Source organism: Gymnodraco acuticeps, unplaced genomic scaffold (assembly GCF_902827175.1).
Source record: "Gymnodraco acuticeps unplaced genomic scaffold, fGymAcu1.1, whole genome shotgun sequence".
Classification (NCBI taxonomy): Eukaryota; Metazoa; Chordata; class Actinopteri; order Perciformes; family Bathydraconidae; genus Gymnodraco; species Gymnodraco acuticeps.
This window is the reverse complement of record NW_022991170.1, coordinates 77,749-91,949: the sequence shown is the minus strand read 5'-3', so window position 1 is coordinate 91,949 and position 14,201 is coordinate 77,749. Positions and strand designations below refer to the sequence as shown.

At 37.5% G+C, this 14,201-nt stretch overlaps 1 protein-coding gene across 2 annotated transcripts; it reads right to left on the bottom strand.

Moving 5' to 3' along the window:
• Positions 1-1,801: 1,801 nt before the first annotated feature.
• LOC117560710 (GRB2-related adaptor protein 2-like) lies at positions 1,802-12,361 on the bottom strand. 2 transcript variants are annotated; one of them, XM_034237650.1, is made up of 7 exons: positions 12,259-12,361; positions 11,585-11,672; positions 8,998-9,089; positions 5,620-5,742; positions 4,776-4,938; positions 2,556-2,657; positions 1,802-1,963 (listed from the first exon to the last, which is right to left on the bottom strand). In XM_034237650.1, the coding sequence occupies exons 2-7, from the start codon at positions 11,660-11,662 to the stop codon at positions 1,802-1,804; spliced, it is 720 nt and encodes a 239-aa protein (XP_034093541.1). In that variant the 5' UTR covers positions 11,663-11,672; positions 12,259-12,361. The 2 variants fall into 2 exon arrangements, with proteins under 2 accessions (XP_034093541.1, XP_034093542.1); XM_034237651.1 differs by lacking the exon at positions 1,802-1,963 and adding an exon at positions 2,178-2,434.
• Positions 12,362-14,201: the final 1,840 nt, after the last annotated feature.

Here is a 14,201-nt window from a genome sequence, read left to right as displayed (position 1 = left end):
CAGTCCATTTTCACCAGGCTCAACAACAAGAGCAAGGCTGCTACCACAGCATCTTATCGAGTCAGTCACGTTCTTGCGAAACACATGAAGTCTTTCAAAGACGGCGAAGTTGTGAAAGAAGCTTTCCTGGAGGCTGCGACGCGCTTTTGGGGGACAGTAAAAATAACAGTAGCATTTCAACAGGTTTTTGATATAATAAAAACTCAAGTTAGATACCGTTATTAATCAGCTGTAAGTTTTAGTTTGAACTTATTCATTATAATTATTGTACAAAATGGTATAAGAATGCAAACTTAAATTGATTATAGTCTATTATCAATTCAGGTTAAGAAACTAGTGTTGCTTGCATCCTATTTTAAAGGCATTTATTTTTATAATCTACTAAAATGCAACAAAAAAATGGTTTGATTCTATTAATGTTGTCTTTTTTATTGCACTTTGGCAGCAGATTCCTGAGCAGCTTCAGATCTGAGTCGTCTTATTAGTAAGCCTAATTTTAATGGCAAAGAAAGGGTTCAGAGTATTTTCTTTTTCCCTGTGTCATATGTGGCAGCACTGTTCAATGTTTCTTGAAAACATTACCCACTGTAGTGACGTGTGAATAAACTCCAACTCTGTATCAACAACACTGTTGTGTAACTTCAGTTAAATACTTGTATGTGTGTAGATTAGAAAGAGGTAAGATAAGGCATCTGCAGTATTTTATGAGGTATTAATCGTACAAAGGTCAGTTTTATACAAGTAGAAGTGTGTATTTACCTGGTAGTAGGCTGTCAGTAACTACCTCTCTCTATTTGGACTGGTAGATCTCGGCAGACTGGCAACTTTAAAAGTAGCTCTCGGTTCAAATAAGGTTGGGCACCCCTGATCTACAGCTATTTGTTTACTTGTTTAAAAAAGCCCCAGAAGCTTGTATACACACATCTAAGTTGTTCGTGCCCCACCACCTTCGTACATATAAAAACGCCACTGAGTACGTCACCTTTCCAGCTGTGTCTGCTTTGATGCTAAACTGCAGTTAGTTTTTAACTCCTTTCTGCAAATACAATGCAAACAGCTTTATTTATAAAGCACTTTAAAACCTCCAGACCAAAGTGATGCACAGTCAAATAAACAAACAAAACATACAACAAAATCACACAGCACAACTCACACACCATGAAACAAGTACAAGTTAACACAATAGACAATTTAAAAGCAACAACAACGACACAGCTGAAAGTAAAACTAAATCTAGCCTATTTGAAACCACACAATTTCGTATGTTAAAACTGCAGTAAGAAGGGCAGACACTAGACTGCACTGGGTCCTAACAAGTAAATGTTCATTACTCACTATAGAGTAATACATATACAGCATTAACATGTACGCCCATGAGTTTGAAAATGTGGTATATTTTGTATTCTGCTCTTCCCTTTTCAGTATCTCAACCATCGCTGGTACATCTGCATTCATTCAGCATATAAGCAGCACATTTAAAGGTTCTTAAATTACAACAATACAACATGTCTGGATTGTTTTATCATACACTCATATATAACAAACTACTTTTATTGAATGGGTTTATCAATGACATAAAGTGGCGTCTTTTGATTTACAGTGTGAGATTTCCAAAACGTTTTGATTCATGTGATCACGATCTTTAGCTTCATCCCTATACAAAAAACTCCTTCACACTATTCACTTGTGAACAGCGTTTTGATGTACGTAGTTATAAATGTTAGAACTGAATGTGTGTGTGTGTGTGTGTGTGTGTGTGTGTGTGTGTGTGTGTGTGTGTGTGTGTGTGTGTGTGTGTGTGTCAGAGGGGGGTGGTGTGGTTGGAGGGGAACAGGCCACTCTTCCCCCTCAGAGCTCCTCTCCACCAGGTCGGGTCGGAGCTCTCCAGCACCGAGATCACGTCTCCGGTGTTAAACTCCAACTCGTCCGGCTCCTCTGCCTCGAAAGTGTACAGAGCTCTGACCTGCACACACACACACACACACACACACACACACACACACACACACACACACACACACACACACACACACACACACACACACACACACACACACACACACACACACACACACACACACACACACACACACACACACACACACACACACACACACACGCACACACGCACGCACGCGCGCACACACACACACACACACACACACACACACTCAAAGTCATTCAGGTACAATATTACAGCTGCAACCACGATCAACTTCTCTTATGGGCATTACATGGACTTTGGAACTGGAGAGTCACCGGTTCACCTCCTGGCTACTGCCCAGGTGGCCTTAAGCAATTCACCAGTCTCCTCTGTATGACTGTGTTTAATTCCTGAATGTCCTCAACTCCATAATCCCTGAAAAAGTTAGGCAACAACTGGCAGAATTCTGAATAAACTGATACCGAGGTACAGCAGTTCAAATTCATTATGCTGCCATGTACACACACACACACACACACACACACACACACACACACACACACACACACACACACACACACACACACACACACCACACACACACACACACACACACACCACACACACACACCTGTCGTGGTGCCACGGGTGCAGATGCAGGTGGGCAGTCGGAGGAGGGAGGAGGTGGCAGAGGACGCTGGGAAGGAAGAACATCTTCTGAGCCCCTTCGTTGCTGTTGAGACAAAAACAATAAAATACACTACTTTATATGGATTTCATTTAGTACTTCTGTTTACTGTCTTTATATATTTGTGTATAAAATAATGCAAATCTGACTTTAATCTAAAAATCCTGACTAAACTCACATAGATGTTGCACACATAATCCCCTTCTGTATATATCATTTCAATTATTGAATCACAATCCTAATTTGAAATCAATTGCTACGACTCTGTTTCAATACTAAAGGAAGTTTCTGTTCAAATCCCTCCTTAGTACATAACAATAAGTATATATATTATATATTGTTAGTTTTCATTCGAAGGTGACCATCAGAGGTGGGAAGTACAAATACTGCGTTCCTGTGCTTAAGTATATTTCTCTGGTATTAGTACTTTACTCCACTACTTATTTTTCTGACAACTTTTTACTTTGACTTCTCACATGTTGAACACTAATACCTGTACTTTCTACTTCTCACATGTTGAACACAAATACCTGTACTTTCTACTTCTCACATGTTGAACACAAATACCTGTACTTTCTACTTCTCACATGTTGAACACAAATACCTGTACTTTCTACTTCTTACATGTTGAACACAAATACCTGTACTTTCTACTTCTTACATGTTGAACACAAATACCTGTACTTTCTACTTCTTACATGTTGAACACAAATACCTGTACTTTCTACTTCTTACATGTTGAACACAAATACCTGTACTTTCTACTTCTTACATGTTGAACACAAATACCTGTACTTTCTACTTCTTACATGTTGAACACAAATACCTGTACTTTCTACTTCTTACATGTTGAACACAAATACCTGTACTTTCTACTTCTCACATGTTGAACACAAATACCTGTACTTTCTACTTCTCACATGTTGAACACAAATACCTGTACTTTCTACTTCTTACATGTTGAACACAAATACCTGTACTTTCTACTTCTTACATGTTGAACACAAATACCTGTACTTTCTACTTCTTACATGTTGAACACAAATACCTGTACTTTCTACTTCTTACATGTTGAACACAAATACCTGTACTTTCTACTTCTTACATGTTGAACACAAATACCTGTACTTTCTACTTCTCAAATGTTGAACACAAATACCTGTACTTTCTACTTCTTACATGTTGAACACAAATACCTGTACTTTCTACTTCTTACATGTTGAACACAAATACCTGTACTTTCTACTTCTCACATGTTGAACACAAATACCTGTACTTTCTACTTCTCACATGTTGAACACAAATACCTGTACTTTCTACTTCTCACATGTTGAACCCAAATACCTGTACTTTCTACTTCTCACATGTTGAACACAAATACCTGTACTTTCTACTTCTCACATGTTGAACTCAAATACCTGTACTTTCTACTTCTTACATGTTGAACACAAATACCTGTACTTTCTACTTCTTACATGTTGAACACAAATACCTGTACTTTCTACTTCTTACATGTTGAACCCAAATACCTTTACTTTCTACTTCTTACATGTTGAACCCAAATACCTGTACTTTCTACTTCTTACATGTTGAACCCAAATACCTTTACTTTCTACTTCTTACATGTTGAACTCAAATATCTGTACTTTCTACTTCTTACATGTTGAACCCAAATACCTTTACTTTCTACTTCTTACATGTTGAACTCAAATATCTGTACTTTCTACTTCTTACATGTTGAACTCAAATACCTGTACTTTCTACTTCTCTCATTTTCCAAACAGCTGGTTCCTTTAGTCTGAATGTGTGTTTGATGCATGATCATTATTCTTTAGAGTCATTGCGTGCCTATTGATTTGAACACGATCCGTGTATCCATCATTTCCTGCTCTTCTCTAAAGAAGAGGGACCAATGGAAACGTTGTCATGTTGCCGTTGTTCAGCATGGAAACATTCATTAGCTAACAATGACATTATTGTTCTATTAATATAAAGGGAGGTCAGGTACTCTTTAAAACAGCTGCTAGTTATGGGTACTTTTGACTGAAGTACATTTCAAAGTTCTTTACTTTGACTTGAGTAAAGAAGTTTAGTCAGTACTTCTACTTTCACCAGAGTATTTTAAAACACGAGTATCTGTACTTCTGCTCTATCTGTTCCTACCTGGGTTCCGGTCTCCAGCAGGAACACCTTGGTCTGCTTGGAGATGGATGTGTGTTGGTAATACTCCACCAGCTGGTTGAGGGAGGGGAATCGCTCGGACCAGAGGTAGTACTGCCCCCTGCTGTCCCGCAGGACCTTAAAGTGCTGCACAGCTGCCTCTAATCTACAGGGCAGGACACACAGAATCAAATACTACTATTACAAGTCTTTGCAATGCTTTTTTCCTGTCATAGCAGCACAATATATATATTTAAAAACATTTTCTCCAAAAAGTGTTTTATTTAGAAAACGTTTTTTGCAGTCGTAAAACATTATACCATTTATTTTCTTTTTTAAATTACGAGAATTTAAATGGAATTTAAAGAAAAACTTGTAACTATGGGATAAAAATTCATAATTAAGATATAATAATTATCAAATTCATATTTATGAATTAACTTTGTAAATGATGAGATAAAAAGTCAAACATATGAGATGACAGTCATAATCATGAGATTAAACAGTTATTATTATAAAATATAAAGACATCATTATGAAATAGAAAAGTCGAAATTAGGATAAAAAAGTCATGAAAATTAAATGGAAAAGTCTATATTACGAGAGAAAGTTCACAACCAGGAGTAGTAGTCAAAGTATTGGGGAAAGTTTCTGACTTTTTAAAGATATTTTCGACTCTAACAGGATATGTGTCTCCTTCTCAGGGATGGAACATGGCTAACATAATCTGCGTTAACCAGAACCGTAAAACCTTGTCTTCGGCTGTGAGCAGTCACTACACTCACAGATTTTCTCATTGTTAACAGTCACCATGTTTCAGCCGGCTCTATATATGAATATGAAGCACCTGACGGAGATGGAGAAGTCTCCATGCTCTGTCTTTCGGCTCCCCCGGATCACGAAGGCCCCGACAGGTTTCTTCATCAGCTGCTCCTCTGCCTCAGCTCGACTACAGTCCTCCTGGTACCAGCTAGAGAGGCGAGAAGTACATCCTTTACTCAAGTAGAAGTACAGATACTCATGGTTAAAAATACTCTGGTGAAAGTAGAAGTACTGACTAAACTTCTTTACTCAAGTGAAAGTAAAGAGGCTTTGAAATGCACTTCAGTAAAAAGTACCCATAACTAGCAGCTGCTTTAAAGAGTACCTGACATCCCTTTATATTAATAGAACAATAATGTCATTGTTAGCTAATGAATGTTTCCATGCTGAACAACGGCAACATGACAACGTTTCCATTGGTCCCTCTTCTTTAGAGAAGACCAGGAAATGATGGATACACGGATCGTGTTCAAATCAATAGGCACGCAATGACTCTAAAGAATAATGATCACGCATCAAACACACATTCAGACTAAAGGAACCAGCTGTTTGGGAAATGAGAGAAGTAGAAAGTACAAGTATTTGAGTTCAACATGTAAGAAGTAGAAAGTACAGGTATTTGTGTTCAACATGTAAGAAGTAGAAAGTACCGGTATTTGTGTTCAACATGTAAGAAGTAGAAAGTACATGTATTTGTGTTCAACATGTAAGAAGTAGAAAGTACCGGTATTTGTGTTCAACATGTAAGAAGTAGAAAGTACAGGTATTTGGGTTCAACATGTAAGAAGTAGAAAGTACAGGTATTTGAGTTCAACATGTAAGAAGTAGAAAGTACAGGTATTTGAGTTCAACATGTAAGAAGTAGAAAGTACAGGTATTTGAGTTCAACATGTAAGAAGTAGAAAGTACAGGTATTTGTGTTCAACATGTAAGAAGTAGAAAGTACAGGTATTTGTGTTCAACATGTAAGAAGTTGAAAGTACAGGTATTTGTGTTCAACATGTAAGAAGTAGAAAGTACCGGTATTTGTGTTCAACATGTAAGAAGTAGAAAGTACAGGTATTTGGGTTCAACATGTAAGAAGTAGAAAGTACAGGTATTTGAGTTCAACATGTAAGAAGTAGAAAGTACAGGTATTTGTGTTCAACATGTATGAAGTAGAAAGTACAGGTATTTGAGTTCAACATGTAAGAAGTAGAAAGTACAGGTATTTGGGTTCAACATGTAAGAAGTAGAAAGTACAGGTATTTGGATTCAACATGTAAGAAGTAGAAAGTACAGGTATTTGTGTTCAACATGTAAGAAGTAGAAAGTACAGGTATTTGGGTTCAACATGTAAGAAGTAGAAAGTACAGGTATTTGGATTCAACATGTAAGAAGTAGAAAGTACAGGTATTTGTGTTCAACATGTAAGAAGTAGAAAGTACAGGTATTTGAGTTCAACATGTAAGAAGTAGAAAGTACAGGTATTTGTGTTCAACATGTAAGAAGTAGAAAGTACAGGTATTTGTGTTCAACATGTAAGAAGTAGAAAGTACAGGTATTTGTGTTCAACATGTAAGAAGTTGAAAGTACAGGTATTTGTGTTCAACATGTAAGAAGTTGAAAGTACAGGTATTTGGGTTCAACATGTAAGAAGTAGAAAGTACAGGTATTTGGGTTCAACATGTAAGAAGTAGAAAGTACAGGTATTTGGGTTCAACATGTAAGAAGTAGAAAGTACAGGTATTTGAGTTCAACATGTAAGAAGTAGAAAGTACAGGTATTTGAGTTCAACATGTAAGAAGTAGAAAGTACAGGTATTTGGGTTCAAAATGTAAGAAGTAGAAAGTACAGGTATTTGAGTTCAACATGTAAGAAGTAGAAAGTACAGGTATTTGAGTTGAACATGTAAGAAGTAGAAAGTACAGGTATTTGAGTTCAACATGTAAGAAGTAGAAAGTACAGGTATTTGAGTTCAACATGTAAGAAGTAGAAAGTACAGGTATTTGAGTTCAACATGTAAGAAGTAGAAAGTACAGGTATTTGAGTTCAACATGTAAGAAGTAGAAAGTACAGGTATTTGGGTTCAAAATGTAAGAAGTAGAAAGTACAGGTATTTGAGTTCAACATGTAAGAAGTAGAAAGTACAGGTATTTGAGTTGAACATGTAAGAAGTAGAAAGTACAGGTATTTGTGTTCAAGATGTAAGAAGTAGAAAGTACAGGTATTTGTGTTCAACATGTAAGAAGTAGAAAGTACAGGTATTTGAGTTCAACATGTAAGAAGTAGAAAGTACAGGTATTTGTGTTCAACATGTAAGAAGTAGAAAGTACAGGTATTTGGGTTCAACATGTAAGAAGTAGAAAGTACAGGTATTTGTGTTCAAGATGTAAGAAGTAGAAAGTACAGGTATTTGTGTTCAACATGTAAGAAGTAGAAAGTACAGGTATTTGAGTTCAACATGTAAGAAGTAGAAAGTACAGGTATTTGAGTTCAACATGTAAGAAGTAGAAAGTACAGGTATTTGAGTTCAACATGTAAGAAGTAGAAAGTACAGGTATTTGAGTTCAACATGTAAGAAGTAGAAAGTACAGGTATTTGGGTTCAACATGTAAGAAGTAGAAAGTACAGGTATTTGGGTTCAACATGTAAGAAGTAGAAAGTACAGGTATTTGAGTTCAACATGTAAGAAGTAGAAAGTACAGGTATTTGGGTTCAACATGTAAGAAGTAAAAGTTAAGAGTTGTCAGAAAGATAAGTAGTGGAGTAAAGTACTGATACCAGAACAATGTACTTAAGTACAGTAACAAAGTATTTCTACTCCACTACTTCTCACCTCTGACCTCTGCAGACAAACCAGAGTGTGTGTGTGTGTGTGTGTGTGTGTGTGTTTGTGTGTGTGTGTGTGTGTGTGTGTGTGTGTGTGTGTGTGTGTGAGAGCCAGACAAAATGAGTACAGTTTAGGAAACATTTAAATAAGGTATAATGAATTTGGTTGAGTATCTATTATCTGTCTGTCTTTTGTACATGTATTTATATTAAAGCGTGAACCTCGTATCTCAGTTGTCCTCTATCTAAAAAATGTTTCCTCTCTTGTGAATATAAAGATATTGAAGTGACTGTTATTTTGCATATTGATTGTTGTGCTTTTATTTACGTCTTAATGTGTGCATATGTATAAATGTGTCTGTTAGTTGCGTATAGGATATACATATCTGTATACATATTGTATTTTTGTGTTGGGGATGGTGGGAAACGGTATTTCGATCTCTCTGTCTGTACACACAAACTGAAAGATTGACAATCAAGTTGACTTTGACTTTTAACATGACTTTAACCTCTCGTCTGTTTTAGTTAAAAGTACACAAAGTATTTCTGCATCCCTTTGTAAAGGACTCCTTCCTCTTCTCCTTGGCTTTACCTGGGCAGGTGGATGTTGAGGTAGTTTTTGGCCACGGAGCCCAGACACCCGTTGAGTTCGGCTTTGAACCAGTTCCCAGAGGTCTGCACGATCTGACACACGTTGGAGACACATTACCATCAAATGAAGTCACATAGAGGTACCACACAGCATGGTTCATAACGTGGTGTTAAGTTCTATAAATGAAACGTCAACATATTTATTTATATGTATATATACTCGTAGCTCACATTGCGTGTCTGTAGTGTGTGAAAGGACTGTTGGAGGCCTTGTGGTTTGTTCTTATGTTTTGTTGTTACATAATAAATTAAAGGGGGTTTCCGCAAGAAGCTAAACTAACCACCTCAGGTCAGTTTGTGTCCACTAACCCTGAACTTGCTCTGGTGTATTACACACTATCTAATATCTGAATGCTTTTCTTTATCAAGGATTTCCTAGAATACCGTAAATACCACAATTACTATGTTATTCCTTCATCGCTTCTTTCCTCCCTTCATCACTTCGAAAATTAATCCTTTCTTCCCTTCATTCCTACATCCTTTCATAGCTCCCTCCCTCACTTCCTTGATCTCTTTCACCATACATCCATTCATCCCTCCCTAAATCCATCCTTTCCTTCATCCATCCCTCCTTCCCAATATCCCTTTGACCCTTCATCCATCCTTCTCTTAATCCATTCATCCCTACTTCCCTACATTCATTCATCCCTTCCTTTCCAGACCCCTTCCTCCCTTACCTCATCCTTCCCTTTATCCATCAATGCCTCCTAACCCACATCCTTTTATTCCTATATGCTCGCTCCCTTCCTATCTCTTCATCCCTCCCTCCTTAAGTCCCTTTGACCCTTTATCACTTCCTACCTCCATCCACTTTCATCCCTTCACCCTTTCCTTTCTATATCCCTTCATCCTTTCCTTTCTCCCTTCATCATTTCCTTTCTCCCTTCATCCTTTCCTTTCTATATCCCTTCACCCTTTCCTTTCTATATCCCTTCATCCTTTCCTTTCTATATCCCTTCACCCTTTCCTTTCTATATCCCTTCATCCTTTCCTTTCTCCCTTCATCATTTCCTTTCTCCCTTCATCCTTTCCTTTCTATATCCCTTCACCCTTTCCTTTCTATATCCCTTCATCCTTTCCTTTCTATATCCCTTCACCCTTTCCTTTCTATATCCCTTCATCCTTTCTTTTCTACATCCCTTCATCCTTTCCTTTGTATATCCCTTCATCCTTTCCTTTCTATATCCCTTCATCCTTTCCTTTCTATATCCCTTCATCCTTGCCTTTCTATATCCCTTCATCCTTTCCTTTCTATATCCCTTCATCCTTTCCTTTCTATATCTCTTCCTCCTTTCCTTTTCTATCTCCCTTCATCCTTTCCTTTCAATATCCCTTCATCCTTTCCTTTGTATATCCCTTCATCCTTTCCTTTGTATATCCCTTCATCCTTTCCTTTGTATATCCCTTCATCCTTTCCTTTGTATATCCCTTCATCCTTTCCTTTCTATATCCCTTCATCCTTTCCTTTCAATATCCCTTCATCCTTTCCTTTCTATATCCCTTCATCCTTTCCTTTCTATATCTCTTCATCCTTTCCTTTCTATATCCCTTCATCTTTTCCTTTCAATATCCCTTCATCCTTTCCTTTGTATATCCCTTCATCCTTTCCTTTCTATATCCCTTCATCCTTTCCTTTCAATATCCCTTCTTCCTTTCCTTTCTATATCCCTTCATCCTTTCCTTTCTATATCCCTTCATCCTTTCCTTTCAATATCCCTTCATCCTTTCCTTTGTATATCCCTTCATCCTTTCCTTTCTATATCCCTTCATCCTTTCCTTTCAATATCTCTTCATCCTTTCCTTTCAATATCCCTTCATCCTTTCCTTTCTATATCCCTTTATCCTTTCCTTTCAATATCCCTTCATCCTTTCCTTTGTATATCCCTTCATCCTTTCCTTTGTATATCCCTTCATCCTTTCCTTTCTATATCCCTTCATCCTTTCCTTTCAATATCCCTTCTTCCTTTCCTTTCTATATCCCTTCATCCTTTCCTTTCTATATCCCTTCATCCTTTCCTTTCAATATCCCTTCTTCCTTTCCTTTGTATATCCCTTCATCCTTTCCTTTCTATATCCCCCTAATCACCACATCCCTACCTTGCTGCGTCACAATATTAGCTATGTACTTTGATATGTGTGTTTCTCTTGTACCCTGCCTGATGCCCAGCAGACGAGACGGTTCAGTGACTCTCACGGGAAATAGGAAATCCATTTGTATGTTTCTGCTTTTCACAACACATTTACATAACCTGCCATTAGAAAGTGCTGCAGTGACACGCTCATGCAAACACTGCAGTTCACACGCTGCGTGAAAGAATGTCCGCACAGGTAGAGGTAGAAGATTTACATGAAAACAATGCGAGCATCATTTCAGATGTGCACAATTTGAATGCTTTTGACACGGAGAGATATTCATACGTTAAAAAACGGAAACAACTCAAAGAAGGAGACCAAACTAAGTGTGTGTGTGTGTGTGTGTGTGTGTGTGTGTGTGTGTGTGTGTGTGTGTGTGTGTGTGTGTGTCTTACATTCAACTGCTCTCCCTTCATAAAGCTGAGTTCATCTGAAGCCTTAGTTTCATAGTCGAACCTGGCGGTGGCCTCCATGGTTAAAAAGCTGAAAGGGTTAACAAAGAAAAAGTAATGGCATTGTATGTGCACTAAAGGTAACGACAATATGTACAAATACAACTGTGCAATAAAAGGATAACATGAAATACAATTACAAAAATATATTTATATAATTGAAGTGAATGTTTGCGATAAAAGCTTAAAATAAAAGAATTCAAACGTGTGTATATGAACAAAGGAAGTTAAAGTAAAAACGTGGAGTAAAAGATAGAATACTATTTATAAAAATCAATAGAAGTTTAAGTAAACATTTGAACATTGTATTTAGCAATGTTCAAATACATATCGAAATTATGTATTTTACAATATTAGAGTAAAAGAAAATTCAAAGTCAGCCCAAATGTGTGCAGTTCAGAGGAACCTGTCCTCTCGCCCTGACTTTCTTTAAAAACATGTATCAATCAATAAGCTTTCACCTGGGCTCAGTGCGTGTGTGTGTGTGTGTGTGTGTGTGTGTGTGTGTGTGTGTGTGTGTGTGTGTGTGTGTGTGTGTGTGTGTGTGTGTGTGTGTGTGTGTGTGTGTGTGTGTGTGTGTGTGTGTGTGTGTGAAGATGAGACGGTGTGTTACTCACCATGTATGAGTGTGTTCTCCTTCAGAGTTCAGCAAGAGAAGTGAGAATCTCCTGTTGTCAGCTCACAGGAAGCTGTCACGCTGCTGCTCTCACACATTCTCACTGCTGACTGTTTACACACACACACACACACACACACACACACACACACACACACACACACACACACACACACACACACACACACACACACACACACACACACACACACACACACACACACACACACACAGAAATAGAAATGCAAAAACACACAAATAGGCACGTGAATGCATCACATATACGTAGAGCAGCAGATACACTGTTTTATTGTTAACACACACTGAACATATTCAGAAATATTATCAACCCTCGCTGTTGCCTAAATGTTGCTAAATATTCAATTTAAACTTTGCTGTACTTTGGTCAAAACGTTATTGTGAAATCATAAACTAAGCGAATGTCTCCAGAATTAGCTGTATAACAGTTGTGCTTAAAAAGAGCCCTATTCTGCTCATTTCCAGTTCACATTGGTCTGTTCTGTCTCTACTGGGACATGTCTCCATGCTTTCATGTGCTGCAGCACCTCTTTTCACCCTCTGTCTGAAACCAGAGCCCAGTCTGCTCTGATTGGTTAGCTGGCCGGCTCTGTTGTGATTGGTCAACCGCTTAGAGATGTCCCGCCCCTTAGCCTATCACGTACAATGTGTTGGAGCACTAGCCAATAGGAGCGTGAGTAGCTTTATTCTCAACATTTCCACTTTTCTCTCAACATACAGTAACTACGTGATCTCAAAATGTCCTCTTCATCCTTGACATCGTTGTTTCTCACCCCATAGGACAGAACCCCGCTATTGATATCATTATTAAGTATCTTTACATGTATGGGTCATTCCATCCATGCCCAAAATGCTAAAACATGCACTTGTTGTGTTAAACATACTTGTCTTGAGACAAAATGTATATCAAGTTGTAGAAAAAGTGGTTTCAAAATATTATTTAAATGATCAAATAGCTCTCGAACATCCCCTAAAATGGCATTTTTCTCTTGTCCCCGCTTCTTGGTGACCAACTTGCATCAAATATAACATTTAAAATAGGGATTTTATTTACTTTTGTTGGTATTATTATATTGATATATGTCTCTTGTAATGGTAAAATCAATTTGTTAAATCATAAACATATTTTAAATAACAGTAATTTTGCACAGAAGGTGTGTCACTCAACATGCGTTCAACCCTGTTACCCAAACCTTTTTAGATTGGCACAGGAAGTGAAACAACTGTAAGTCAGATGACACAGTAGAAGTGACATCAGCAAGCCTAGTGCCATGGGTAGACCACAACTAAGTCCTCTTTTATTTTTCATATTTTTACAATATTTTCAGTCTTAAAAGAGTGTGGCACTCTGACCCACTCAGCCCTGTTACTGATCAGAATAAAGCATATTCATTTCAAAGTTATCTTTCTTGCATTAGATATCCAAGTTTGTCCTTGCCTTGAAAGTAGCATTACATGCTACATCTAGCAATACTTCCTGAGGTTAAAGCTCAAATTAGCATTGATTTTCAACCCTGTTACTTTAATTAGAGTAACGGGTAATTCTTCATTGGAAAATATACATTTGATGCCTAGCTAGGCAAATCACTTTATTTGATGGTTTATTATCTGTTTTTCCTAAATACATAACAAAATAAAATAAAAGGTTCATTTTTCTAAAATGTTGGAGTCTAAATTGTCCTCCAATTCCGGAATGACCCTCATACTTACGAATATAGGTAACACAAACCATCTCTGAGTCAAACACGCTCATCAGCAGATGCACTGGATTGCATCAACCATTGGAGGAACTACTCTTCCTGTTTTAGTAAGTCTATTCCTCTAATAGATTTGTCTCTGTTATGATGATGTTGTTGTAATTGATTTTAAACGTTTCTCAGTAGGGAGACACTTCAGTTGTGGTTT

What these genes read in the sequence shown, in the direction of transcription:
- LOC117560710 (XM_034237650.1), bottom strand. Translation starts at nt 11,662, where the DNA reads ATGGAGGCCACCGCCAGGTTCGACTATGAAACTAAGGCTTCAGATGAA. An exon ending in TGAAGGGAGAGCAGTTGAAT is followed by an intron (nt 9,090 to 11,584) that starts GTAAGACACACA and finishes AACGTGTGTCAG; the next exon opens with ATCGTGCAGACCTCTGGGAA. An exon ending in GACTTCTCCATCTCCGTCAG is followed by an intron (nt 4,939 to 5,619) that starts GTGCTTCATATT and finishes CCTGCCCTGTAG; the next exon opens with ATTAGAGGCAGCTGTGCAGC.